The sequence below is a fragment of the Sus scrofa genome, chromosome 5, assembly GCF_054392235.1.
Source record: "Sus scrofa isolate SSC_HxYL_T2T_F1_AM1 chromosome 5, Sscrofa_HxYL_maternal_Yorkshire_Landrace_v2.0, whole genome shotgun sequence".
Lineage (NCBI taxonomy): Eukaryota > Metazoa > Chordata > Mammalia > Artiodactyla > Suidae > Sus > Sus scrofa.
Window position 1 is genome coordinate 5,010,102 of NC_139387.1, and position 27,332 is coordinate 5,037,433.

A 27,332-nucleotide genomic window follows, 5' to 3' on the forward strand; every position below is an offset into this window, starting at 1 on the left:
TGCAATCAGAGCTCCTCCCGATGAGACGGGTGGCGACGCTGGCGAGCGTGGCATGATCACGGCGGGCGTCAGTGTTTGGAAGATGCGCACAACTCTGTGAACCTGTCTTTCCCAAATGCCCAAGCCCGAGGAAGAGAGCCGGCCACAGCGCGGGTGGACCTGCGGGCATAAAGCACGGGGGGATCGGGTCAGATGCCACAGCGCAACTCCCCTCGAAAGCCACCTGGTGCGGAGCTCTGAGAAGTGCCAGAGGGTCCAGAGGCCCCTGAAAAGGCCGTGAAATGTGAAACCAGAAACAAGAAAACCCAGGGAAAGACGTCTAGTGCCCAGGTGCCCAGCCACTGTCAGGAAACGTCAAACTGCCTCTACTCACGTGCTCTCGGCCAAAGCCCGGTGGCTCCCACAGGCGGGGAGGACGGGACGAGCCCTCGGCGGCCGGGGCCTTGGACTCAAGCTGCTCTGGACACCCAAGCGCCCCTGGCAGAGACACAGGCACCTCTCGGGCGTGAGCGAAGCGGACTCGGCTGTGGCCGGGAGGGAGGAGATCCCGCAGTAAACGCCCCGGCCGAGGCCTCTCCGGGCCCCGGGCGCATCCCTGGGTGTCTTCCTATGGCAGCTTTTTGAGAAGAATTCAAAGGAGGTTTAAGTTTGGTACACACCCCGAAATGTGACTCTGAGAGCTACTGGGTGTGTCAGGCAGACCGACGGTCCCCACCGACGTCCACAGTCTAGCGCCAGGAGCCTATGAAGACGTCATGTGACACGGCGGGGGCACTGAGATCGCAGCGAGAACCCGGGCTGCGGGTCCTCTGACCTTGAGCAAGATCCACCTGAACGGCCCAGGAGGGCCCGGCAGAGCCACAACGGCCCCAAAAGACGGCGCTGGGAGGCAGAGTCCGAGGAGGCTAGAGGTGCCAAGCTGCTGGCTTGGAAAACACGGGACGTGGAACCTTCTGGAAGCTGGGAAAGGCCAGGAAACACCCCCCGGCGCCTCCAGAAGGGACGCTGGCCTGCTGCCACCTTGACTTCCAGCCCAAGAAGACCCTTCTGGATGCTGACCTCCTGACTGCAAGGTGGCCGCTCTGTGTCGCGTTAGGCCACTGGCTTTGTGGTCCTTTGTTAGAGCAGGGACGGGAGGCCACTTCACTCGTCCTGACTGACGCTGCTGCTCCTCCAGAAACACATCACCCCCCCTCACCTCGGGGTCCCTAACGTTACCTGTGACCCCTCCCTCCACGCAGAGAGGCTCAGGTGAGATGACTGAGCCATCGCAGCCCCTGTCAGCGGGCTCTGCTCATCGCTTCTGACGCGTGGGAACCAGATTCCAAGCCCCAAAGAGTCTGGGATGAACATGGAGTCGGGGGCTGTCTGACAGGAGCCCCCCACCATCTGTCCCGTCCCCTGGCTCGTGGGCCTCTGGGAAGCCTCGGGGTGGGACACAGTGGGGGGTCACACTGGCTGGAAAAGCAAATTGCGTCCAAGAGGCAGTTGAGTGTTTGTCTTTAAAATTTATTGACGTGGTTTCCCACAAGGACTGCGGTCGTTTGGAGACAAAGCGTGTGGCACCAAGTGACTCACTGCTGCCCAGTCCGCAAGTTGCTCCTGGAGGGGCCGGAGGCCTCAGCATCGGCTACAGGAACCTGATCCCAGCTCCAAACTGGACGCCGTCACATATCCTAAAACAAAAGGTTTTTAATGCAGGAAATCAACACTGCGGACTGCTCTGCTCCCCCGTCTTCCCAGCCCCGTAAACAAGCACCTCTGGACTCGGGACGCGATGCCCGGGGGCGGGGGGCCCTCGGGCTCTTCCCCCTCTCCGACTCCTGCCCGTCTGCCCGTCTGCCCGCTCGTCGGCCAGCCCTGCGGCCCCTTCCTCTGCTGGTCCCCCCTTCCCGCCCCTCGACACCTCCATTCCCCGAGTCCTGACCCAGCGGCGACCAGAGAGAAGGACGACCCGGGAGAGAAAGGTTTTATGAAGAGCACAGTTCCCGGGGGAAGAGAAGGCTCCCGAGAGGGCGAGAGGAGCGCTGCGAGGCACCTTCTGCACAGAGCAGAGCGCTGAGCAGAGGGGTGGCCGTGGAAGGGCACCCAGGGAGGCCGGGAGGGAGCGGAGAGGCCGGCAGAGCTCGGGCCGCCCAGACCCAGGAGGGTCCCGGGGCGTGTGGCCATGGCACCACCCACAGCGGGAGCAGCAGACCAGAACTCGGGAGCAGACGCGTGGGGCCCCTGGGGCTTCCGTCTCCACACCCTGGCTGCCCTCGGGGCGAGGGCTGGGCTGCAGCCCGGGAACCCGGATTCCCAAGACTCCACAGCGACGCCGCGCATCTCCGTGTGAAGGGCAGGCGCCCGGTCACCTGTGGCACTGCTGCCCACCTGCTGGCCGCCCTCCGGGGCAGGACCAGTGCTGTACGTGGGACAAAGGGCTAAACTGGGGACCTGAACACCAGGAAGCGTGAGTTACAGGAAAACAACATCCTGAATCCCAACCAGCAATAGACCGAGCAGCTGTGAAGCTCGGCGTTCCTGCAGGTTGCGGACACTTTCCAGGAAAGCCGGACAAGAAGGGCGCCTTCGATCAGAGCAAAGCAGAGCTTTCTAAGGTCACGCCTGGGCCCTGGCCCCGTCTCAGGACTCAGGGCCTGGGGAAACCGGCCTAAGTTCTGCCTTTTCGACCTGACTGTGAGCGAGGGGACAGGACATCTGATCAACCAAGAGATTCAAGACCGAGAATCGTCACTGCCGCGGGCGACCTTCTGCAGGTCCAGGGCGCTCAGGCACCGAGTGCCTCAGCTGAAGTCGCCTGACCGGAAGGGACGGCCACAGCCCCTTGTGATGCTGAGTGAAGCTCCCCACTGTCCTTAAAAGGCAAAGAGCCACAACCAAAGCCCCATGTCTGTACGACTGGGCTGTGCTCACACCTAAATGATTTATTTCTGTGTGTTATACCATCGGGTCCATGAACTGGTCCATGCCTACATTCGCGCTTTAGAAAAACGTCTGAAAATAAGCTACAAGAGAAAAATGAGTTCAGCCCTGGGCTTACGCGGTCCAGAAACAAGCAGGGTTCCCAATAAAGGCTTGTTTATTTGGACTATAAACAGATTAAGCAGCTTTACAAGCAAGCTTTATGTGCAGAAACCCTATAAACATGTCACAGAAAAAATACCCACTACAAATTTCCAAACCAGTGTCACAGAGTCGCACGAGGCTGAGTGCCAGGAGACAGCCTCAGCCTCACCCACCTTCCCGTCTCATGTCCCCCGGGCCTCCCAGTCTCCCCCTTCCGTGGCCCTGGCTGTGCCACTCTGAAGGCCTCCTGCCTGCACTTCACCGCCTCCAACTCGGCACCACCAGGGCTGCCTCGGGGTCTTGACCAAGGCCATGCCAGGGCCCCGAGCACCCTGATGCTGCCAAGCCTTCAGGGCCCATGCACGGCCCTGTGGCAGGAGCCCCTTATCTTCAACAGGCTCCCATCTCGGCCGGCTGGCACTCAGGAACGCCAGGCGCCGACTCGGCATTCACTGCACGGGAACTCAGCAGTGAAGAGACCGAGCAGGGCCAGAGCGCAAAGACCCTGACTGTGCCAGAAGCGAAAAGGCCAGAGAGGCTGGAAGGCAGAGACGGGTGGGGGTGAGAGTGAACGGGCCCCCGCTGGCATCCAGGGCCACCCCACAGCTCACTCCTGCTCCTGCAAAACAGTACGAGCTGGGGCCCACTGGCGTGGTTTGTTTTTCTTTTTGTTTTTTTGTCTTTCTGCCTTTTCTAGGGCCGATTCCCACGGCATATGGAGGTTCCCAGGTTAGGGGTTGAATTGGAGCTGTAGCCGCCAGCCTACGCCAGAGCTACAGCAACGAGGGATCCGAGCCGCATCTGTGACCTACACCGCAGCTCACGGCAACACTGGATCCTTAACCCACTGAGCAAGGCCAGGGATGGAACCGGCAACTTCATGGTTCCCAGTCGGATTCATTAACCACTGTGCCATGACGGGAACTCCCCCACCGGCGCTTTGTGCAGCCACCACCTGGCTCCAGCACTTCCACAAGCCCTGGCCGTCCTTCCCGAAGCTTCACTCCCAACATCGCCTCCTCTAGGAGGCCCCCTCACGCCCTCCACAGCTGCCATGACCCCCTTCTCGCCGTTCTCTGCTACTGTGAGCCGCTCTCCCCGTAAGCTGCCTCAGCCACCAGCGGGTCTCCAGGGACCACACCCGGTAGGACGCAGGGTGACAGAATGCGTTGGCGCCCAGAGACACCAGTGCCATAAGCCACCTCTAGTACAAAATTCACCAAATATCTCACACCGGTTTCCATGTTTGCAAAGGTCTGAAATCCTAATTACAGAGCGACTGCATTAACCGGGTGGGGCGGGGGGGGTGGGTCTGTGGATGATTCGCACACATGTCATTCCCCAGCCTGCTTGCTGCCCGATTTTAAAAGGCAAAAGCGTTACACGACATAACGAGAAACCAGAGTGTGGCCGCCCAATGTTATAAATGAACAATAAACTCCTGCAACGTCACTCGAATATCACAGAAGTCCAGTTCTGACGATCCAACTTCAGATGAAGCCACACATCACGTGAAGGCCGCTCCCCGGGCACTGGGACGCTCACTCGCTGCTCACAAAAGCATCTGCGGCGTGTGCTGAGGTCCCAAGACGGCCGCGCAGCCTGGGGGGCAGGGGAGCGGCCTTCGGTTCTGGTCTTTAAATGTCACCGGCACAGCATGGCTCCTCCTTCCGGAAGAAGCCGCGTTTGAAATTAATATCTGAAACACGGTTTTCAAAATTAACCCCGAGAGAGGCAGAGAGGAGAGGAGAATACTCTGCAGGTCCTGAGAGGAAGGACGCAGGCTCCCGAGGGCAGTGCTGCTGATCCTGGGCGCAGAGCGACACCCAGTGGCCTCTGATGACACTGCAGCCACGGACGGCAGGCCCGCGGCGCCGGCAGGGTGGGCCCCAGCGCCCAGGCTCAAGGACAGGAGGCCCAGAGCCTGCAGGACACAGCCAGGGAGGGACAGGGCAGGGGCTGGCTGCATAGAGGGGCCGAGGTCACTCCGCGGGAGCTGACTGTCAGCCATTAGGGTAAAAGGGACAGTGAGGCCGCGGTTAAACACCTACACACGCTTTCTACGTAGTGAGAAACATTTACACGCAGTTACCTGTATAATGTGGACTAACCCTAAGCATGGTTAAGCCACAGCCATCGACCCTTGCGGAGGCGGCGGCCTGTGCGTTCTGAGACGGGGAAGCTGGTATAGAATTCAAGGGTGGGAGTTCCCCTGGTGGCTCAGTGGTAACAAACCCAACTGGTATCCATGAGGACGTGGGTTCAGCCCTGGCCTCACTCAGTGGGTTGAGGATCCAGCATTGCTGTGGGCTGTGGTGTAGGTTGAAGACTCGGCTCAGATCCCAAGTTGCGGTGAATGTGGTGTAGACCGGCAGCTGCAGCTCTGATTCAATGCCTAGCCCGGGAACTTCCATGTGCTGCAGGTGCAGCCCCAAGAAGGAAAAAGAAAAGAGAAAGCATTCAAGTCTGATTGAGGAAGAGAATTCTTATCTTTCTGCAGGTACGCCCCAGGTGGGGACACTGGTCTCAGCGCGTTCTGGCTCTTGGGGGGCGGCGGGTACAGAGGCCACGGCACGCACTTGGGCCTCAGCGGCTGGCCCTCCCTGGTGCCGCTGAGAGCCGTCTCGGTTCCCATCCGTCGGAAGTGCTTTGCATGTGTCTCCCACAGGCGAGCACTCAGCTAAGTAGCAAGGGTTGCCCTCCCGCCCTAAGCGTTCATCCTGCCTGCGGCGGGTCTCCAACAGCCAGGTGCAGCGGCGCAGTGACTCTGGGGGTGCAGAGGGGCCCCACAACAGCACAGGGTTTGCTTCCTACACGAGCAGCTGGTGGGACGAGGGCACGGGTAGCGCAGCAGCAGCAAGAACGAGACACAGCACGGTGACAACCTGCTGCCCTGTGAGCTGAGTGTGTTAGTTCACTCAGTCCTGCCCTGAACGCCTGTTCTCCAGATACAGAGACCCAGAGAGGTTCGGTAACTCGCCCAGGGCCACAGAGCCACAGGGCGGCCAGGCCCAGCACCAGGGCACACTCAGCTTTTGCTCTGTGCCAAGAACAGGCCAGATGTCTGAGCAGCTGGAGCCGGAGGAGGGGCCCCAACATCCCGGGCCAGCCTCCCCGTGAGCGCCGAGAGGGAGGAGTCTACTGAATCGATGGCCACAGGGGGACCTGGGGGATACACAGCGACCTGCGCCTGGAAGCTCCCCACGGTGGCTGCCTTTCCAAACACCATCTCCCACCTGAGGGCCACGCACGCCCTCGAAGGAGGACAAACTACGACCTCACAGTGCGGTGACTCGGCACCGCAGCTGAGGACAGACGGAACACCGCCGAGGTCAGCATGGGGCCCGGAGAACCGCGCTGGCAGGGAAGTAATCGGGGGACGAGAGAGGCCCCGCTGCTGAGGCCCTAGCTGCCCCTCCGCCAGGCTGTGGCCGTGGCGCCCGGAGGGGCATTCAGGGGTAGTGAAGTGGCCTTGGAGGCGGTAACCCAAGATCAGGGCTGCGTGGCGGGCTTCGTGCCGTCACAAGAGGCACTAGAGCGCTTGCCCGCTCTCCTCTGCCCCCGCCCAGGGTGGCAGGGGGGGACGACACAGCCAGAAGGAGAGGGCCCTTCACCAGGAACCCAACGAGTCAGCCCCAGATCCTGGACTCTGCAGCCTTGAGACCGTGAGAAACAAATGCCTGCTGGTTAACCCCGTCAACGGTATTCTGGACACGAGGCCAAGCCGACGGTACATCCGATCGTGACTCTGAACTTCTCAAAATTTCTACAGCGCATACCGATAATTTAAGAAATGGAATTAGTTTCTACACCTGTACGTGGCCTGTGCCACATTCATCCAGGTAGTGAGTACTCAGCAAATGACGGGGGAGCAAGGCCAAGAGGGCGGGTCCCTGCTGCAGAGAGAAGGCTCTCGTTCTCTGCAGCAGGAGGTCCCCGGCCTGCTAAGTCCCCACCGGCAAAGCCTCGGCCTGCTCTCCGCCCAGGAGCCGTAACCCCTGCCCCGCGTGCAGCCAGACCTCCAGCCAGCGGCGCCCCCGATTCTTGGGAATAAGCGCTCACGGCGTCGGTGGGGACGGAGATGCGTCACAGGTTTTCATCCCAACCGGACGGAGAAAAACCCCACGGGGAAAACTCCAGTACGTTCCCTTGGCTCACTATTCAGGTTCTCCTTGAACCCTAAAGGCACTGGTTCCATGATTTGCTGAGGCCAAAACCAAGTGCCAGGTCCCTGGGGCAGGGACCCCAGCACCTACCTGTCGCCGCCCTGCACGCCCATGGGGATGCAGTAGTTCAGCTCCAGCCGGGCGATGTTGCCCAGCCTGAGGACGATCCCGGCCCCGTAGGACCAGCGGATGCACTCAGCCAGCTTGCGAATGTGAGCTTTGGGGCCCTCGCCTGAAAAGAGAGAAAACGGGGTGAGACTAACAGCTCATCCCCCCGCCCCCCGCCCCCACAGGCGGTCCTTGGGCCAGCCCTGGCTCTCTTCCTCGGTGTGGCCTGTGGCGACCTTTAAAGCCAGGCCTAGATGTTCAGGCATGCAGGAAGTGAGGTCAGGACGGACCGCGAGGCGGGGCTGGGGACCTCACTTCTAGCTGTCCCGGGAGAAGGCAGGCCCTCTCCATCCCCTTGGCCTGGCACCTTGTGTTCCCCTGGCCCAGACGGGCACCTTCCCACCCCTGACCACCTACACCAGGAAGGCCTATGCCAGGCCTTGGTTTCCAGACACCTCTCCATGGCCCCCTAGTTGGACGTCTGCCCTGTGCTCCTCGAGGAAGGAACCAGGCCGCACTCAGCTCTGTGCCCTCAGTGACCGGCACAGACTCGACGCTTGAGAAATGTTTGCTGAATAAATAGATTTTCCTTTGCCAGCCAGCATCAGATGAAGACTTTGCCTCCTGTTAGATGCATTCAACCAATGACTCTATCCTGGGCACCGGACTGGGTGTTGTGGGGGCTCTAAGGCAGGCATGGCCCCTACCCTTAGACACCTACGAGTGTCCTGTGCTTTTAAACCTAAGGCTGACTGTGCTGAGAGGCTGCTAAATAGTCCAGCTTTTACCATAGTTGAGGTTGCAGAGGTTTCCGGCGTTGAGAAAAAAGTGCGTTCGGAAGAGCTCTCCAAAGCCGCCCTGGCCGGGTCGGAAAGGTAACGGGGTGTACAGGTGCAGGCCGCCGGCCCAGTACGCCTCTCCACCCAGGTAGTCTCCTAGTCAGGGAAGAAGCACCGGTCAAGACAAGGTTGACAACCCCGCTGACGCCCCACCTGTGCACACAACGCCCCCGGGGCCCGAGCTGGGGCTGGGCAGCTGCTCTTCTGGCTCCCACTGCTGCTGGCCTCATCATAAAGAACACTTCTTTTTCTCCCGGTTTGTTTTATAATTTGCTTTAACTGGGGGGGGGAAGCTAGTGTGTGATTGAGAAAAGAACGAAAACAGTCATTTATCATCATCTGTGAAATGCTTGGAATAAGGGACATCACTTTTCCCACCAAGGGCGGTGACCCGATCGTTGTCCCCGGGCGAACGGGATGCGTTATTTTGCAATAATGTCCGGACCACAACAGAGAGACACAAAATGCAGCAAATGTCTCTGCAGTCTCTGGAAAGAGCTGTCTGTGCGTGCTATTCATCAGAAGGTACAGGGCGTCCGCTACTCACGGTACAAGGATACTGTCCTTTTTTTTGGGGGGGGGGCGCACAGAGATTACTTTTTGCCCAAATTCAAGACGGTCCACTGAGAGTAACATTCACCTCGGGTCTAAAAATGTTCTATGCATGTTCCATTCAAACTACACATGGCCGTGAACAGTAAAGCAACCATGAAAACCCCTGAAATGCTGACACTGTTACAAAACACCATTCGTGTCGTGCTTTAGTCCCCTTTAATGGAAAATGACAGACCGTGAAAAAGAAAAATACTGGCTGGCTCCCAGATTAACCTCAAGGCATGAACTGGTTATTCACTTAAAGACTCCAGCATCTCCTCAGCCCCCATCAAAACTGAAACTCTTGAGGAAGCAAAGACCGGACAGGCAGCAGGAGGGCCACTGGGTTTGCTCTCACTGCCCAGCAAGTGTCCCTCTCTTTTCTTAAATAACCTATTTTATTCTAATCATGAAAATAACATACTTGCTGTAGAAAATCTGATAAATATACGGAAGTAGAAAAAAAGGAAATTCTCCTTTAATTCCTACCAGTGAGAGAGAACCACCCAACACCTGCTGTTCTTTCATCCAGTGAAGTAGAATGAATGAAGAAAATCAAATCCAAGTCACTGTATATACATAACTTTCTTTCATTTCAGTCCTTTTTTTTTTTTTAGTTTTAATATACTGTAAGCACTTTCTTCCAATACTTCATATTCTCTGAAAATGTGATTTTGATGCCTGGATAGTCACACACTGAACCATAACATACGTATCTACCCTGGACGACTGTCACAGTAGCGTGGAATTTCTTTTCCTTTTTTTTTTTTTTTTTTTTGCTTTTTAGGGCTGCACCCATGGCACATGGAGGTTCCCAGGCTAGGGGTCGAATTGGAGCTGTAGCCTGTAGCGTACACCACAGCAACGCCTGATCCTTAACCCACGGAGCAAGGCCAGGGATTGAACCTGCGTCCTCATGGAGATGGGTCGGGGTTCATTTCTGCTGAGCCGCGACGGGAACTCCTTGGATTTCTGACAGTGGACGTCAACCTGTGACGGGCTTCCATGCGCACCTGTTTTAAACTGTCTTCAAGTGTGGACCACTCAGAGGAGAGTGCACACACCTAAGTGCACAGCTCAGGGAACTTCCAGGCACAGAACACACCCCTCGACAGGCACCCAGAGGAGGAGACAGGAGCCCCCACCCCAGCCCTGTTCCCCTTCCTAGTCTCCACCCACCACCCAGGCCAAGTGCAACTACCACTTGCCGTCCCACAGTGTGGACCACTTTAGCTGTCTCCCAGCTTCCTGACGGAATCATCCAGGGTCCCCCCTCTGTTTTTTCTGGCACGTGTTTTCATGCCATCCATGCAGTGCGCTAAGCTGTGCATCCTCCTTGCTGTGTAATATTCCACAGCGTGAAGGTCCCACTAGGGTCTTGCCTGGTCTACTGCTGATGGGCAGTAGGGTTTCCAGGTTTCAGTCTAAGGCTACTATCAACAGTCCTTTGTTTCAGGCCATGACTGCTCTTGTGAAGAGTTACTGCAGCGTGGAGTTCCTGTCGTGGCGCAGCAGAAACGAATCCGACAAGGAACCATGAGGTTGTGGGTTTGATCCCTGGCCTTGCTCAGCGGGTTCAGGATCTGGCGTTGCTGTGAACTGTGGTGTAGGGTGGCAGCTATAGCTCTGATTTGACCCCTAGCCTGGAACCTCCACATGCCACGGGTGTGGCCCTGAAAAGACAAAAAAAAAAAAAAAAAAAAAAAAAAGTTACTGCAATCTACATTCTTGCTCAGAGAGTCTTACCAAGGGCCTTTAGAGTAAGTCATTAAATACTGTGTTTTCATTTCCAGGCAAATGGAAGCCTCTAAAACTTTCATATAGGCACTACATAATACTTGTTAACAGTGAAAAAAGAAAAAGACACATTAAAAAAGCAGTTTAAAAACAAAGGAAGGAGCTCCTGCCGTAGCGCAGTGGGTTAAGAATCCGACTACAGCAGCTCAGACTGCCATGGAGGCGTGGGTTCGGTACCCAACCTGGCACACTGGGTTAAGGGATCTGGTGTTGCCGTGGCTGCAGCTCAGATCCAATCCCTGGCCCAGGAATTGCCACATGCTGCAAGTGTAGCCAAAAAGAAGAAAAAGAAAAAAAAAAAAAAAAAAAAAAAAAAAACAGTTAAAATCGAGATAGAATATTTTATAGTGGAATAGTAACATGCGTCCATTTAAATGATGTTTTTGAAGTTTTCAATAACTCGTGGAGACTCTCTGATGTAATGTGAAATTCCAGGAGAATTCCAGAAACAGGAATTCTCACACACTGCTGGACAGAGTATAACTGAGACAAGCTTTCCTGAGTGCAAGATAAAACCTCAGGAATACTCAAAATCCTTTGATTTAGCAATCCTACACCTAGAATTTTATATTATAAAGTAAAACTCAGAGATGCATACGAAGATTCAGTAAAGTTACTCACTGATTCATTGTTATATAACCATAAGAAAAAAGAAAAGAGGAGTTCCCGTCGTGGCGCAGTGGTTAACGAATCCGACTAGGAACCATGAGGTTGCGGGTTCGGTCCCTGCCCTTGCTCAGTGGGTTAACGATCCGGCGTTGCCGTGAGCTGTGGTGTAGGCTGCAGATGCGGCTCGGATCCCGCGTTGCTGTGGCTCTGGTGTAGGCCGGTGGCTACAGCTCCGATTCGACCCCTAGCCTGGGAACCTCCATATGCCGCGGGAGTGGCCCAAGAAATAGCAACAACAACAACAACAACAACAAAAAGACAAAATACAAAAAAAAATGAAAAAAAAAAAAAAGAAAAAAGAAAAGAGTCTAAACGTCTAAAAGTTGGGATTTGGTTTGAAAAGACCACAGGACTGCAGTGAAATAAAATATGCAGCCATTAAACATGATAGAGCGTTTATCCTTCTGACCCATGGCCGGTGGGAATGCAAAGCCGTACAGCTATTTGAGAAGACCGCCTGGCAGTTACTTACAAAGCTATACATAGCTGTGTCATACAATCCAGCAACTGTGCTCCTTGGTATTTGCCCAACGAGGCGAAACCTTGTGTCTCAATAAAAAACTACCCAGAGATGTTTCCACCAGCTTTACTCCTAACTGCCCAAACTTGGAAGTCCTGCAAGGAAAACGTCCTTCAGTGGGTCAAGGGAGGAAGCCCCTGCGGGACAGCCGTACCGTGGGATATCACTCAGCGCTAAAAGGATGTGAGCCATCGAGCTAGAGAAAGACAGGAAGGGCTGCGTCTCCACGCTGTACACTGGAAACTAACAGAATACTGTAAATTTACTACACGTCAATTAAAAAGACGCAGACACAAATCTAAGACGTATTTTTAAAAAAAGTCACGGAGGAATCTTGAATGCATACTGCTTAGTCAAAAAGGCCAGGCTGAATAGGGCAGACACTGTATGATTCCCAACGACACGGCATTCTGGAAAAGGCAAACCTCTGGAGACAGGAAAGTAGGCGGCTGTCAGAGCCGAGGGGAGCGAGGGGAGGGAGGAGTGAATCAGTGGAGCGGAGGGGGGGAGCTCCCGGGGCAGGGAGACCACGCCCTGTGACCCTGCAGAGGGAGGTGACACGCCCTTACGGCTGTGGCAACACCCATGCCACAGAATGAAGCCTGATGTGAACTGCGGAATTTCGTAATAACACAGCAGCGCCGGCTCATCAACTGCGACAAGTGACCCACACTGACGGGAGATGGTCAAAGCAGAGACGCTACAGTGCAACTCGGTACTTGGTGCCCAATTGCTCGGTTGACCTAAAACTGCTCTCAAAAGTAAAGACCACTATCCGGGCTGATGTTTTATAGTCAGTGTCCCTGGAATAGACACTTTAAAAGCTGTGAATCACTAGGCTGCACGCCTAAAACTTACGTAATGCTGTCAATCAACTAAACCTCCATAAACGAACAATGTAAAGTGGGGGAAGACTCAGACAGCGCAGACAAACGCATTTTAGAAGACTTACTAAAATTATTCCTACTTCCTATCCCAGACAAAACCGTAAGTGATGCTTAACTGTACTCGTCAGTCTTTTTATAACAATGCATGTTCTGGTTTATTATAATATTAAAGTTCCTTCTGAAGCCCCACGCGGTGCAGCGCGTCAAGGATCTGGCGTTGCTGCAACTGTGGTCTGGGTTCGATCCCTGGCCTGGGAACGTCCATGTGCCACGGGTGTGGCCAAAAAATAGCTATTTTACACATACTTAAACAAATTTTTAAAGTCCATTAATGTAAAAAAATTATAGTTTGTTGAGAAGCTGAAATAAGCAGCCATCAAAACTGATAAGGTGGCGTTCCTGCCGTGGCTCAGCGGTTAGCAAACCCGACTAGCATCCATGAGGATGTGGGTTCGATTCCTGGCCTCACTCAGTGGGTTAAGGATCCCGCGTTGCCGTGAGCTGTGGTGTAGGTTGCAGACGAGGCCTGGATCCCAAGTTGCTGCAGCTGTGGCAGCAGCCAATGGCTACAGCTCCAATTAGACTCCTAGCCTGGGAAGCTCCATATGCGCAGGTGTGGCCCTAAAAGACAAAAAGACCAAACAAAACAAAACAAAATAAAACTGATAAAAGTACCTGTTCCTCTACAAGTCTTTCCGTTACGAGGGGAAACTGGTTAGAAGTATGCAAACCAAACCAAACCAGACAGGCATCTATGGACATGCACCTTTAAACAACCAAACGCTCCTGCAGGTCCTCTCTGGGTGAGGGGGGCACAGCTGGCAGTCATGCAGCTTTTGCTTAGCTGTCTTTCCTCAGTTTCTAGCACCTCCCCCACAGGCCCCTTTCCATGCCTGCGGTGAGGTGTGTGCGGTGTCAGGTGCCAGTTTCGCTGGGATGTGAAACATGGCATCCACTACTGTGGTCGCGTAAACACACACATGCTTTCGGAACGGGTCGTGCCCCTAACTTTGGTCTTTCCGTCTGGGGTACCGAGGGGAACGACAGACCTTCGCTCTGCGGCCCAACGCTGTGCATGCTGAAGCCGCGCACGCTCGTGGGTCCCCCGAGGTAAAACCTGGAAGAGGAGGCAGACGTCAGAGGGAAGCGGGTGGGCAGGTCGCCGGGCGACAGAAGCGCGGAAGACACGCCGGCCACGGGGCCGTCCTCGACCTCGGCCACGCGGCAAAATGCTTCAGGAATCGCAAGATGCGCGGGAGTATGGGGAATGTCATAAAAACCCAGACTTCTAGCCCAGATCGAAACATCGAAAGCAACACTCCAAGTTCTGGGGACCCAGGAGAGGTCAAGGCACCCGAGAGGGGGGACAGCCCGTCACACAGGAACCCGCTGCAGTGGCTAAGGATTTATTTCTCAGCGCCTCCTCAGACGGCCTCCTAGGTGCTTAAGCTAAAATTACGTTTTTAAAAAGAACAGGATACAAATTATATAACAGTATAATCTGAATTTTTAAAATAGAGGAAAATAATACTAGAAGGAAATAGACCCAAAGTGAATTACGTTAAATGCGGTTTGTATTTTCTATAGTGACTTTAAATTAGGAAAAAATTATGCATTAAAATTTCTAAAAGTAGGAGTTCCCATCGTGGCTCAGTGGCTAACGAACCTGATTGGTACCCATGAGGATGCGGGTTCGATCCCTCACCTCACTCATTGGGTTAAGGATCCAGTGTTGCTGCGACCTGTGGTGTAGGTCACAGACGTGGCTCGGATGCCGGGTTGCTGTGGCTGTGGTGTAGGCTGGCAGCTGCAGCTCTGATTCAACCCCTGGCCTGGGAACCTCCATATGCTACGGGTGAGGCCCTCAAAAGACAAAAATAAATAAATAAATTTAATTAATTAAATTTCTAAAAGTTAATTCCTCTTGTGTTCCTTAATAGACTGGGTTATCACACTCTTAAGACTATACCTCAGTAAAATGAAAGCGTAAGTTAAAAAATTACTAGACACCCCATCCATTTCATATAAAATCTAGCAGCTTATCAGAACCTGATTTTATTTCTTTATTTTCTTTTTAGGGCCGCACCCGCAGCATATGAAAGCTCCCAGGCCAATCAGAGCCGCAGCTACCGGCTTACACCACAGCCACAGCAACGCGGGATCCGAGCTGCGTCTGCAACCTACACCACCGCTCACGGCAACGCTGGATGCTTAACCCACTGAGCGAGGCCAGGGATCAAGCCCACATCCTCATGGATACTAGCCGGGTTTGTTACCGCTGAGCCACGACGGGAACTACCTGATTTTAGACCACGGTAATTACTAAACCGTGAAGTAAAGAGCCCAGCGAAGCTGTGTACGATCTTGCCACCAGGGCTGCCAGGGAAGGGACACCAGCTGATGCACCCCAGCCTCTAGCTGACGTGAGGTGCCACGAACGTCCCATGTGCCTAAAACAGCACAAAGGGACCAGGGCACGGTTCTTCTCATCTTCCCGCTGGATAAAAGCCTGTCTGAGTTTATTCATTTGAACGTACCTTTAAAAGCCTATAAATGTGCTTTTACTACTTGGGTTTTCTAACTGAGCAAAGCCTCTCTGGATACCCCATTAACAGCAGTTACAGAAACAAGGGCGAGGGCTCCATTCAGTTTTTTAGTGATAAACCACACATTCTTTTGAAAGAATTCAAATGACCCAGGAAGCACAAAAAGCGGAAAGGTTCTTCCCCTCCCTCCTCCGTCCACCGCGTGCCCGTCTCCGGAGCTGACGACGGTCACTGGTCTGGCTGACCTCGCAGCCCCACGGGGCTGTTCGCCAAGGCACACGGCAGCTTCGCCCCTGATTGGGGAGCCAGCAGCTAAACCTGCTTGTATGCGAGCTGAACTCAGGCACCGCGATCCCATCCTGTTCAACAGTCTCTTTAGAGTGGCCGTGTTAGATCTTAATCACTCCCCTAGTGGGAGCTTTAGAATTTTTGCTCTTATCAATAATGCTACCAACGGACACCCGTGAGCGTCCATCTTTGTACTCTTATGAATGCATTTCTGTGCATTAGATGCATGGCGGTGAAACTGTGAGATCCCAGAGTTCAGAAATTAAAATTTTTATACTTCCAAATTTTATACTATCCAAAAAGGCTGAGCTGGTAGAAGCTAATGCAAGATTTAAAAGGAGAGGTCTTGGGCCCCAAGACGATGGATCAGTGTCTCCACCAAAGCAACCCAATAACAAGCGAGCAGTGCAGCCACCGTGCGCTTTCTAAACAGCGGGCTCCGGCGGCAACATTCTTTCCGAGCCTTAGAAAGATGCTCGTTCTTTTGGGACGGTAATTCCGCGTGGAGGAATCTCTCCTCGGAAAATGAAATGAACAGAACTTGTTGACAATGTTCGTCTCCACAGTGTTAATTATACGCAAACAATGAAACACCGGAATGCTGCTTATGAAAAACCTCCCCTCACTTGCTGAATGCCTTACTCTCTAACTTTTAAAAAGTAAGGAGGCTGTAAACCCACCATAATGGAAAAAATAAAAATCATTAAAAAAAAGGAATTAAAATTGGTATAAAATCTAAAGTAGACTGTGGTAAGTGAAGGTTCTGTTGTAAGTTCTAGAGAAGGTTCTGTTGTAAGTTCTAGAGAAATCACTGAGAAAATAATTTTTAAAGTATGATTAAAAATCATTAAAAAAAAGTAAGGAGGACACAAAACTGTGTGCAAATGGGAGCTCCTGTCGTGACTCAGTGGTTAACGAATCCAACTAGGAACCATGAGGTTGAGGGTTTGATCCCTGGCCTCGCTCAGTGGGTTAAGGATCCAGCGTTGCCGTGAGCTGTGGTGTAGGTCGAAGACACGGCTTGGATATGGTGTGGCTGTGGCTGTGGCGTAGGCGGCTACAGCTCCAATTGGCCCCTGGCCTGGGAACCTCCATAGGCCGCAGGAGCAGCCCTAGAAAAGGCAAAAAGACAAAACAAAAACAAACTGTGTGCAAAATACACAATCATCAATTTAACACAGATGTGTACATAAATTTATACACACACACACAAATATACATCCACCAAAAAAAAAAAAAATCAACTGAAAGCAACAGCTGAATGCATTTCTGAAGGACGCAGGTTTGATCCGCAAAGGCCAGCACGCGTGGCTGTTCTTCAACAGCAAATACCAGATGCCTCTAGGTTGGTGGCTGAGTCCGTGGGTGTGGAGGAAGCGTGGGCACCGAGGGCCAGCTCCCACTCACATGTGGAGTAACCCCGGAGCTCTTCAGGGGGCAACTGTCATCCCAAATGCTAACTCTGCTTATCACTGAGCAGGGCTACTTTATTTCCTCAAAGGTTTCTCTATTGCTACGTCTCTGTAACACAATGAACTGGACTCTTTCATGCTCAAAAGAGAATACAAAATGTTTAACATAACTGACTCTCCCCGCTACAGAAGCAAAAATATTAAGCATGGGGTATAGAAGAGAGTTTGAAATCAGCTGGAACATACAGACTAAGTTAACACTTGAAATATTTGCTTTCCTAAACAGCCGAACTTCCCTAAAATATCTCGTAGGACACCGACAGCCAAGACCCAAAGGAAACCACATGCAAACCACCCGTCCGTCTAGGACGACTGACTTACCTGTCGGCAATACTCGACGGCTTGTCGCCAATGGGCACCAACATTCCACCCCAGAGGGATGCGGAAAAGACCTGGTGGAATATAAACAAACAACTGTTTGCTTCCAGCCTTTCTTCCCCCCCCGACCAGCATTTAAGGGCCAGGAAACACTGATTCCTGTGGGCTGGCACGTGCCCAGTGCCTGCGGCGAGCAGAGCCCCAGGTGGGGGCACGAGGGCTGCAAAAGCAGAACATCTGCCTCGAGCAGGTGAAGAGCTACAGCCCAAAGTGTTCTGTGGACACTTTTCAAACTTGCAACTTCACATTTCAAATAAAGGCACACTAAACACAGGCAAAAAATAAGCCCAAACCCTAAGCAGGGCCTGGCTTCTGCTCAACACAAGGCAGCTCTCTCCTCTGGGAGAAGCCCAGCCCAGGGCACGGGCCATGGCCTGCCCGGGAGGGAGACCAGGGCGCTGGGCAAGTGAGCTGCCTCTGCCCAGGCCTATGGCTCAGCCTCAAAATCTAAGAGGCTGGAGGGCACACAGCATCCCAGGAGAAGGAGGGCAGGCGGTAAATCGCTCCGTGACTCAGAGACTCCACGAGGGATTCCATGGTGACAGGGCAGGTTAAGGATGTGACATTGTCTCGAAGTAGCTCAGGTCACTGCGGTGGTGCAGATTCGACCCCTGGCCAGGGAACTTCTGCATGCCGCGGGCACAGCAAAAAAAACAAAAAAACAAGTGGAGTTCCCGTCGTGGCGCAGTGGTTAACGAATCCGACTAGGAACCATGAGGTTGCGGGTTCAATCCCTGGCCTTGCTCAGTGGGTTGGGGATCCGGCGTTGCCATGAGCTGTGGTGTAGGTCGCAGACGCGGCTCAGATCCCCCATTGCTGTGGCTCTGGAGTAGGCCGGTGGCTACAGCTCCGATTGGACCCATAGCCTGGGAACCTCCACATGCCGCAGGAGCGGCCCTAGAAAAGGCAGAAAAAGACAAAAAAAAAAAAAAAAAAGTATATGCATATGGGGCAAAAAAAAAAAAAAAAAAGAAACATAACGAGACATATACTTCCACCCCAATCCTCGGGGGCAGAGGCCTGTCACTAACAGGTCAAGGGCAGTGACCTAATCCCAGGTCGGGGAACTTATCTTCACGCCCACGTGATGCCTTAACCAGGACGCGGCTCCTCGGGCCCCTCACCAGGCCTCAGGCACGGCCCCACCCACATCTCCTGAGCACCGGCCCGTCCTGTCCTCTATGGGACTCATGGATTCCTGGGGCCTCAAAGCTGCTCGGTATCTTTTTTGGAAGCTTCAGTAGGAAGGATTACAGACAAAAACGGACAGAGTGGGCAGAGCAGGCCAAATGAACACTCTATTCTGAGAAATTCAAGTCTCTGTTCAACAACATGACAGATGCTGCAGAACAAGCGAGGGCCAGAGCCCCTCATGGACTGAGAGCGCCTGGGGCTCCCGGGCCCCGTCCTCCCCTCCCGACCTAACGGTCACAACCTGGCAGAAGGGACAGGTCTGACCAGGGGCCGAGCTGATGGAACAGAACTGACTACCCACCGAGACAGCCCCATCCTGCTCATGTGTCCCGGGACCTGGGTGCCCACCGGAGCCCAGTGCTCCCAGGCACGCTCGCCCCCTGCTTCCGCCACAACTCTTCAACCACGGGACCTGCTGACCTGGCTCCTCGTTCCTGCCGTCCTCACGGCCTCCTTACCTGGCTGAAGTTCCAGGGGCCGTCACTAGAACTCGCCACCGTGCAGTCACCTCAGCCAGCACCACGCGGCAACAGCCGGCCTGGTTAACCCTGCACGGGCTCAGCTCTGCGGGGCGGGGAGGGACTCACGGCAAAGCCCCCTGAGCGCTAGGGGCCTCATCAAACGCCCCCCGACCGTCTTAGATGAGAGCACGCCCTCCCTCGGTCACGTTCTGTCCTCACTGTGTGCTGCTCTTCACAACACTCTCCACCACCTGCCAAACCATAGAGAACCTGGGTGCTTGGAGGTCTCCCTTCAGAGAACGAAAGAGCGGGAACTCGGTTTATTCACTGAGGTCTTAGAGCCAGACAGAGCCCGGTGGCCAGTACACATGGAAAGGAGGGCTGGCTGGACGGGTGGGGGGGGAAAGGAGGATGATAAAGAAAAACGGCAGCACCAACAGAGTCAGCAATGGCCTGTGGTGTCAGGGGCTGCGGCGTGGGCCACAGAAGGGGACCAGAGAGAACGTGCTGGACCAGCTGAGAAGGAGGTCCCAGCAGCCTCTGGAACAGCAGTGGCAGGAGAAAGGCAGGAATAAACTCACAGTGCAGTGGCTTCAGGACTGACTGGTAGGAGTGACAGATGATTTTTTTTTTTTTTTAATTTTTAAATTTCTTTTTGTTTAGGGCCACACCTAAAAAGCAAAAGGTTCCCAGGCTAGGGGTCGAGTCGGAGCTACAGCTGCCGGCTTACACCACAGCCAGATCCCAGCCGCGTCTGTGACCTACACCACAGCTCACGGCAACGACGGATCCTTAACCTGCTGAGTGAGGCCAGGATGGAATCCGTGTCCTTGTGGATGCCAGATGGACTGGTTAACCACTGAGCCACGACGGGAACTCCAGACAACTTTCTTGCCGGCCCTGAGATGGGTGGTGGGAAGAGGCTCCCTGACGTAGAAGGACTGATGACAGGGGCTGTTAAGCAGACTACCTACCACTCTCCCCAGGGCACCTTCAATTCTGGCTAAGTTTACACGATCAACGGAGCTCCCCAGTGCCTAGCGGTTAAGGATCCGTCATCGTCAGTGCTGTGGCACGGGTTCAGTCCCTGGCCTGGGAACTTCCATGTGCCAAGGGAGCAGCCAATAAATAAATGAAACATCAAGACTTGTGTTTCAAGCATTAGTGTTCTGAACTTCCTTTACAGTTCTTTTTTTTTTTTTTTTTTGGTCTTTTTAGGGGCAACCGCAGCATATGGAAATTCCCAGGCTAAGGGTTGAATCAGAGCTGCAGTCGCCAGCCTACGCCTCAGACACAGCAATGCCCGATCCAAGCCACATCTTCGACCTGTAGTGCAGCTGGTGGCAACACTGGATCCTTAGCCCACTGAGTGAGGCCAGGGATCGAACCTGCATCCTCACGGATACTAGTCAGGTTCCTGACCGGCTGAGCCACAGCGGGAACTCCCTTTTCAGCTCTTTAGATATTCAGGAACTGAGATCTTCTTAAGACTCCAAAAACCAGGGACAAAAACACAGGTGACGATACTTTGGTTAGATACTCACTGAATCAAATATGAGCTGTTTGTTCAACTGAAGTTCAAAATCTTCTTTTATGAAGCTCACGTCCCCTCCGGTGTAGCCCGCCAGCTCCTGCGCAGGAAGAATCCTCAGGTCAAACGGACACACAGACTCAGGAGCGAGGTTACTAAACCACGCCATTACAATTGGTCCTTAGTTTTGCGGTTTTATATTTTTAGAAAGGGAACAGAAGCTACATCCCAGTTGTTCTGTCTCGACTGACGGAGATACAGAATCGTCACACGCACTAAGGGCAGAGGCTGCTCTTCCCACATGTGAGAGAAAAAGAGTGACCCCACCACCATCTTATGACAGAGCTAAGATGATGCGGCTTGTGTGACTTAATCGGTATTTGGGGGGGAAAGAAAATTAGCCGACCTTTTTCAATTTGGCACATTTCATATAAACCTCTGATTTCCAGCTGCTCCTCTGAAGCTGAGACTCGGGCAAAGAGAGCATCAGACACCCCCCCCGCCACCCACCGTCCTCCCACCCCCCCCACTTGCTTCTCGCCCTGAGGTCTCCTGGCAGAGCCCCTGCTGGCGTATGAGCTCCAGTCCCTGCCTTGGGCGCCCTCGAGGGGGAGACCGGGGAACTGGCTCCCGCCCCATCGCGGCTTCCCTCCTGGCCTGCTGAGAGACGCCGTCGAAGAGGCCGGGACCCTGCCCGCCCCCCACTCCGTGAAGGCCGAGCCTGCGCCACAGGGAGCAACTCCAGGGCCAGGAGCCCCGAGCAGGGACGGCCGCCCCTGCAAGCCACCCTCGAAGGACTTTCACAACAAACGGAAACCAAGACTGGGGGTGTGGGGCCCGTCCCTCCAGGGTCCCAGGGAGGGGGGTACCTGGTTAACTTTGAGCAGAGCGCCCCTTCGCGGTAAGATGGAGGAGTTCCGAGAGTCGAGGACCATCGCGTGCTGGAAGAAACATGGGTTCGGGGGCACGTGCACCAAGTAACCACAGACACCCCGGGAGCACTGACCGCGCCCGGCCCCGAGCTCCCCCCCACCCTTACTCCGCACGCGAACTCCCGCTGCGAGCAAGGGGACAGGGACGCACAAGCCGAGTCCGACCCTGTCCCCGGGGCTGCTCTCTCGGCACCCTGCCCCAAGTCAACTACGCCGGCTTCCAATCCCACCGCCACAGCCAGGGCCTCCCTGGTGGCTCCGTGGGTTAAGGATCCAGCGTTGTCAACACTGTGGCTCGAGTTTGATCCTTGGCCCCAGGACGTCTATGTGCAGCGGGCAGGGCCGAAACAAAACGAAACGAAACAAAAAAAACCCCCAAAAAACAGACCAAAAAAAAAAAAAAAAAAGGAGTTCCCGTGGTGGCGCAGTGGTTAACGAATCCGACTAGGAACCATGAGGTTGCGGGTTCGGTCCCTGCCCTTGCTCAGTGGGTTAACAATCCGGCGTTGCCGTGAGCTGTGGTGTAGGCTGCAGACGCGGCTCGGATCCCGCGTTGCTGTGGCTCTGGTGTAGGCCGGTGGCTACAGCTCCGATTTGACCCCTAGCCTGGGAACCTCCATATGCCGCGGGAGCGGCCCAAGAAATAGCAAAAAAGACAAAAACAAAAACAAAAAACAAAACTACCAGAGTCAATCCTCACGCACGGCGGTTCTTGCCACCACTGGTGTTATTTATTTAGCAAAACGACAGGAGGTTGCGTCCAGAAAGCGACCAGGAGGAGCCGTCTCAGCCGCCCGGGCGGCGACGCTTCTCCATCCCTCTCGGGGCTGCAGCAAAGACTGTGCTCCCAGCACCCGGCCAGGCCACGGCGCCGCGTCTAGACCTCCGCCGCACCCAGTCCTTACCGAGAGAGACGACTTGAGCGAGTGCCCGCTCTCCTTGCGGACGGCGAACGACGCGGTCCGGGACAGGCAGCCCAGCTCGCGCCACACGCCCTCCCACTTGACGGTGTGGCTGCTCCTCCACACGGGGAACTGCAAGTACAGGGGACACGGTCACGCTCCGAGCCGGGAGACGGGGGGTCCTTACACCACCACCGACGCACCCGAGGGACGGTGTTTAAAAGATGCGGGGGGGCGAGGAGGACAGAGGCGGCGGGCGGGAGGACGGTGCGGCCGGGCCGGGTCCTGGGCGAGGAGCGGGGCCGCCTGTCGGATGTGTCACCATCCCGGAGACCCACCCGCCGTCTGCAGCCAAGTGAGCCCTGTGGTCTGAGAAGGGGGCGCTGCCTCTTGGCCTGACCGTCGGCCCCTGACTTAGAGAGACGCCCAGGTGGTTTCTCAACAGTGAATGGCATGGTTTGGTGGCCTCGGGAAGCACAAGAATGAGGCCATCCATGCAAGGTCACACCACAGTCCGAGCTCACTTGCCAGTTCCACACCGAGGGCCCCCTGAGGTTCAGCTACTTTGCCAAGTGCCCGCGGGAAGGGGCAGAGCTGACCACAGTCCTCTCCTCCTTCCTTACAAGGAGGCTCTGAGCAAGACACACAATGCTCGTCAGAGGAGGCCCCCTTCTGTCCCTGGATTCTGGTCAGGAGGACGAGCCAGGGACCACATGGCACTGTTGTTTGCGGGCCGCGTGCCTACTCTGGGCGGCCCCAAGGACACGCGTGAGGTCCTCTCCTGCAGGACCGCCACTCTCAACACCAGGGCCGCCAGCTGCAGGCCCAGCTGGGGACAGACAAGGCGTTTCTACCCTCCTCGGGATCTGCTCTCTAAAAGAGGGGACACGGGGGAGGAAGATGGGGAGAAACGTCCCCGCCCCGCTGGTGGCCACTGCCATCCGAGGACGACAGGGCTGGCAGGTGTCGGCCGCCACACCCCAGCACGGGGCGGGAGGTGGGGGAGGGCCACGCGACGAGGTGGGGGTGAATGGCTGTCTCCATCCCGCGTCCTCCTGGGCGACCTCAGAGCACTCAGTTGTCAGGATGCTGAGCCTCGAGGGTGAGACATGTGGGTGGCTGGTGGTCCGAGTGCCCACAGGGTGTCGGGGGGGAGGCAAGCCCAGGCAGGGACCCCCAGAGGGGATGGGGGCACGGGCTGAAGCAGTTTCTGGGCCCCATTCCTGGACCTGAGGCAGCAGGTCACACAGGGCCAGAAGCCTGCAGGTGAGGCCGAGGCTGCTGGCCTCCAGGCCACTCTCGGGGCACGACCCCCCTGGCCGGGTCTCGAGGTCTTCCCCCATTAACCGAGGCCTGGCGCGGGAGGGCAGAGATCAGGAGGAGCATAGGAAGGCAGGGGACAGAGAGCTGGGCTCATCGTAAGGCCAGAAAACAGTCAAAGGACAGTAACGCCACGGGGTGCGTCCAGCGGAGGGAAAGGTTAAGTGTGAGCGGATGAGAAAAGCGTCCAGGACCCTGAGTGACCTCTGCTGGCTCTCAGGAGCCATCGATCTCAGCACAGGCAAGCAAGGGCAGACAGACAGTGTCACAGGGAGGTCAGGAGTGCGGACGAAATCTGACCGGGTCAAAGGAGCTGCCCCCGTGGCCCTGGCAGCGTGCACCTGGCAGGTGAGGAGCCCAGCCGGGAAGCGGTGGACACGGGGCAGAGAACGGGGTAACCGAGCGTCTGCCCGCGCCTGTCTGGGAGCTCCTGGCCCCGCCCCCTCATGTCACCCCTGGGCATCCGTGACTCAGGCGTCTGGTCCCCCGAAGGGCACAAGGCAATGGCTGCAAGGCTACTCACACAGTACTCGGCCGACACCCCTCTGTCTGTCTCGCGCAGGGAGCTCCAGGGGAACTGCCCGGTAACTTTGTATAAGTTCACCGAGAAACTAGAAGGCAACAGGACAGAGCTTTAAAAGCTGACACTGCGATATGGCGTGAACACATTTAAATCAACAGATTTAAAAAATATTAAAAAATACAACAAGTCTGGGGTTCTGACACCGTGATACAGCGTGGACACATTTAAATCAACAGATTCAACACCACACCAGCCTGGGGTTCCTCTTCCCGCGGAAACCCACAGCCTGCTGTAACACGGGGAAGTGTCAGCTGATTCGGTCAAGTTTCTTTTCACAGACAAGCCACCTATGTTAACTTTTAAAACAGGCCACTGAGCTCAATGACCTGTTTGGCTTCCTACTTTCTCTCGAAGTTTCCGGGCTGTGGTTTGAAGAAGGACAGGCCGTACGAAGTTTCTTTTGTTCCGTAGGAAAACTGAAATGTCACCTTCTCTGCACGGCCTAGAAGATTAGGGAGTTTGAGGCCAAGCACCTGGCAGGAAAAGCAAAAGAGCAGTGGTGTCAGTGGAAGGAACGGTAACTTTTGAGAAAGACTGTGCCAGCTGAGCGACTCTCATGCACACAGGGCAAAAACACAGCCTAGGCGCTGCCTGGTTTGTATGTATTTATTTACTTATTTGCTTTTTAGAGCAGCACCCGTGGCATATGGAGGTTCCCAGGCTAGGGGTCTAATCAGAGCTATAGCTGCCGACCTACACACCACCGCTCACGGCAACGCCGGATCCTTAAGCCGCTGAGCGAGGCCAGGGATCGAACCCACGTCCTCGTAGATACTAGTCGGGTTTGTTAACCACTGAACCACGACGGGAACGCCAGCTCTGCCTTCTCTTCATAATTGCTTTTATCCTTTTAAGGCTGCCTCTGCTGACCACACACCCGATTCGTTCCAGGGACAGGCTCGACTCTCTCACAGTGAGGCCCAGAGAAGTCAGCTCTGGGGGTCTGGAGCGTGGGGGGATGCGAGCAGGGAACCGTTAACATGAACGTCGGGTGGTCCCGACGCGTGCCCGCACGATCCATGTTTACAGCCAAGCGTGTTACAACCAACGCCAGGAAGGAGAGTGAGAGCCGCAGGACGCCGCACAAAAGAAGAGGAAGGCGCCCGAGCGACAGCTGGAGAAGTCGGCCGTGGGCACCAGCGCCGGGAAGGAAAAGCCGGCGCCTACCATGCTGCCCTCGTTGTTCCCGACCATGGTGTTGTAACTGCCCGTCAGTCGCCGCAGTTCCATCACTTCGAAGGTGACGTCTAACCCGTTGGGAAGCGCGTCGTCACCTAAGGAGTGAAAGACATGAAACACTTACAACAGCCAGAGCAGGGAGCTTGGTTTCTCTCTCACTGCAGAGAGAAAAAAAAAAGGACAAATGGAAACTGAAAGCTCATCTTGCTTCACAAGCGCCTCGGGAAAACACACTCCTTATTTGAGCGCGAGAACACACCCACACAAAGTCACACCACGCCTCGGCGCCAAAAGCCTGTGTCTGGCGGCCCCGTCATGGCTCAGTGGGTTAAGAACCGGACTAGTACCCGCGAGGATGCAGGTTCGATCCCTGGCCTTGGTCAGTGTGTTAAGGATCCAGCGTTGTGTGAGCTGTGGTGTAGGTCGCAGACACGGCTCGGATCCCACGCTGCTGTGGCTGCGGTGTAGGCCGGCAGTTGAAGTTCCAAAGCTACCCCTCGCCTGGGAACCTCCACATGCCATGGGAGCAGCCCTAAAAAGAAAAGAAAAGAACAAACAAACAAACCAACCTGTGCCTGGTTTCTGTGGTAAAGATAATCCAGCACTGACTGTGCTGCCAGGAGTAACTAGAAGCAGCTTATCCAAACATCAACTATCTGCTAAAGTACCTGTTCCTTGGCACATGAGGTCCTTGGAAATATCTGGGGCCTCAATTCAACGTGACCCTAAAACACAGAACTGAGTGACAAGAGGGGTTCCAGGGACCCCGAGGCACAAGCCACAGACTCCCGCAGATGTTGGCCAGACTGTTTCTACCCTTCCCCAAGCTGGGGGCACGGCACCTGGGGGGCGCTTGGTGTCCCCTTGCAGAGCAGCTGCCTCTTACCCACTGGGCGGAGGGGTGCAGGGGAGCAGGGCTGAGCACGGCTGGGGCCTGGGCACCTGCCACAGAAAGGTCAGGGCTGACCCTGCGCCCCTGGCTGGACACCAGCCCCATCTGGGGGCTGTCAGACTTGCAGAAGCCCAGCGCTGGCTCCCAAATACCCAGATTCCAGGTGGTTGAGGGTAAAGCCTTGCCCGGTTTTTAATTTTTTTAATTGGAAGACTGTAGAGTGGTTTCAGGATTACAGAAAAAAGGAGCAGAAAGTACAGAGTTCCCATAAGCCCTCTCCCCACCCCTCCCACACATGTGCCCCCTTGATAACATCTGGCGTTAGAGCAGCACAACTAAAGAACCAACAGATGTTACTGTTGTTGTTGTTATTATTATGGCTATTTTTAGCCACACGAAGGGGCATGAGGAAGCTCCCAGACCATGCCATAGCTGTGACAATGCCAGATCCTCAGCCTGCTGAGCCACCAGGGAACTCCCTAAACCATTCCTTTTTAAAAGCTCCCAGTGAATTCTAATGGCAGCCGAGGTGGAAAACCACTGACAGAAGGGGACCAGCTGACCACATACGCGCACCATTTACAGGAGACAGGAGAGCGCTGAAACGAAATGCCCCCTCTGCCCCAGGAGACTTGCCCCCAGAAAGCCCTCCGGGGTAGAGGTGAAGGCCACTCTGTCACTTGCTTTTTTTCTTTTAGGGCCACACCTGCAGCATATGGAGGTTCCCAGGCTAGGGGTCGAATCCGAGCTACAGCTGCTGGCCTATGCCACAGTCACAGCAACACAGGATCCAAGCCACGTCTTTGACCTACACCACTGCTCACGGCAACACGATTCCTTAACTCACGGAGGGAAGCCAGGGATTGAACCTGCATCCTCTTGGATACGAGCTGGGTTCTTAACCTGCTGAGCTACAACAGGAACTCCCCGTCACTCACTTTTTGACTGGGGCAAGGTGCTTAAACCTCCTGAGCCTGTCTCCTTAGCTGAAAAATACTTTTTCTA

The 27,332-nt window shown here is 54.9% G+C and overlaps 1 protein-coding gene and 1 long non-coding RNA gene across 8 annotated transcripts in view; one reads left to right on the forward strand and one right to left on the reverse strand.

Moving 5' to 3' along the window:
* Positions 1–1,488: 1,488 nt before the first annotated feature.
* The window catches only part of SAMM50 (SAMM50 sorting and assembly machinery component), a 35,445-nt gene continuing 9,601 nt past the window's right edge, over positions 1,489–27,332 (reverse strand). For 3 of the 7 annotated variants that reach the window (XM_021091403.2, XM_021091404.2, XM_021091405.2), the window contains exons 5-15: positions 25,424–25,530; positions 24,599–24,729; positions 24,197–24,284; positions 22,357–22,485; positions 21,389–21,460; positions 20,533–20,619; positions 17,277–17,347; positions 13,699–13,766; positions 8,132–8,278; positions 7,326–7,467; positions 1,489–1,676 (exon numbers count right to left, since the gene is read on the reverse strand). In XM_021091403.2, the coding sequence (XP_020947062.1) occupies positions 1,631–1,676; positions 7,326–7,467; positions 8,132–8,278; positions 13,699–13,766; positions 17,277–17,347; positions 20,533–20,619; positions 21,389–21,460; positions 22,357–22,485; positions 24,197–24,284; positions 24,599–24,729; positions 25,424–25,530 (1,088 nt within the window). In that variant the 3' untranslated portion in view covers positions 1,489–1,630. Of the gene's footprint in view, positions 3,818–5,464; positions 7,468–8,131; positions 9,596–13,260; positions 14,350–14,925; positions 18,110–20,354; positions 20,620–21,388; positions 21,461–22,356; positions 22,486–24,196; positions 24,285–24,598; positions 24,730–25,423; positions 25,531–27,332 lie in introns of all 7 variants that reach the window. The other 4 variants (XR_014845374.1, XR_014845375.1, XR_014845376.1 and 1 more) reach the window with 4 other exon arrangements.
* Positions 9,379–12,596, forward strand: LOC146403088 (uncharacterized). The gene is made up of 2 exons (XR_014845384.1): positions 9,379–11,235; positions 11,550–12,596. It is a non-coding gene; the product is annotated as an uncharacterized LOC146403088 (long non-coding RNA).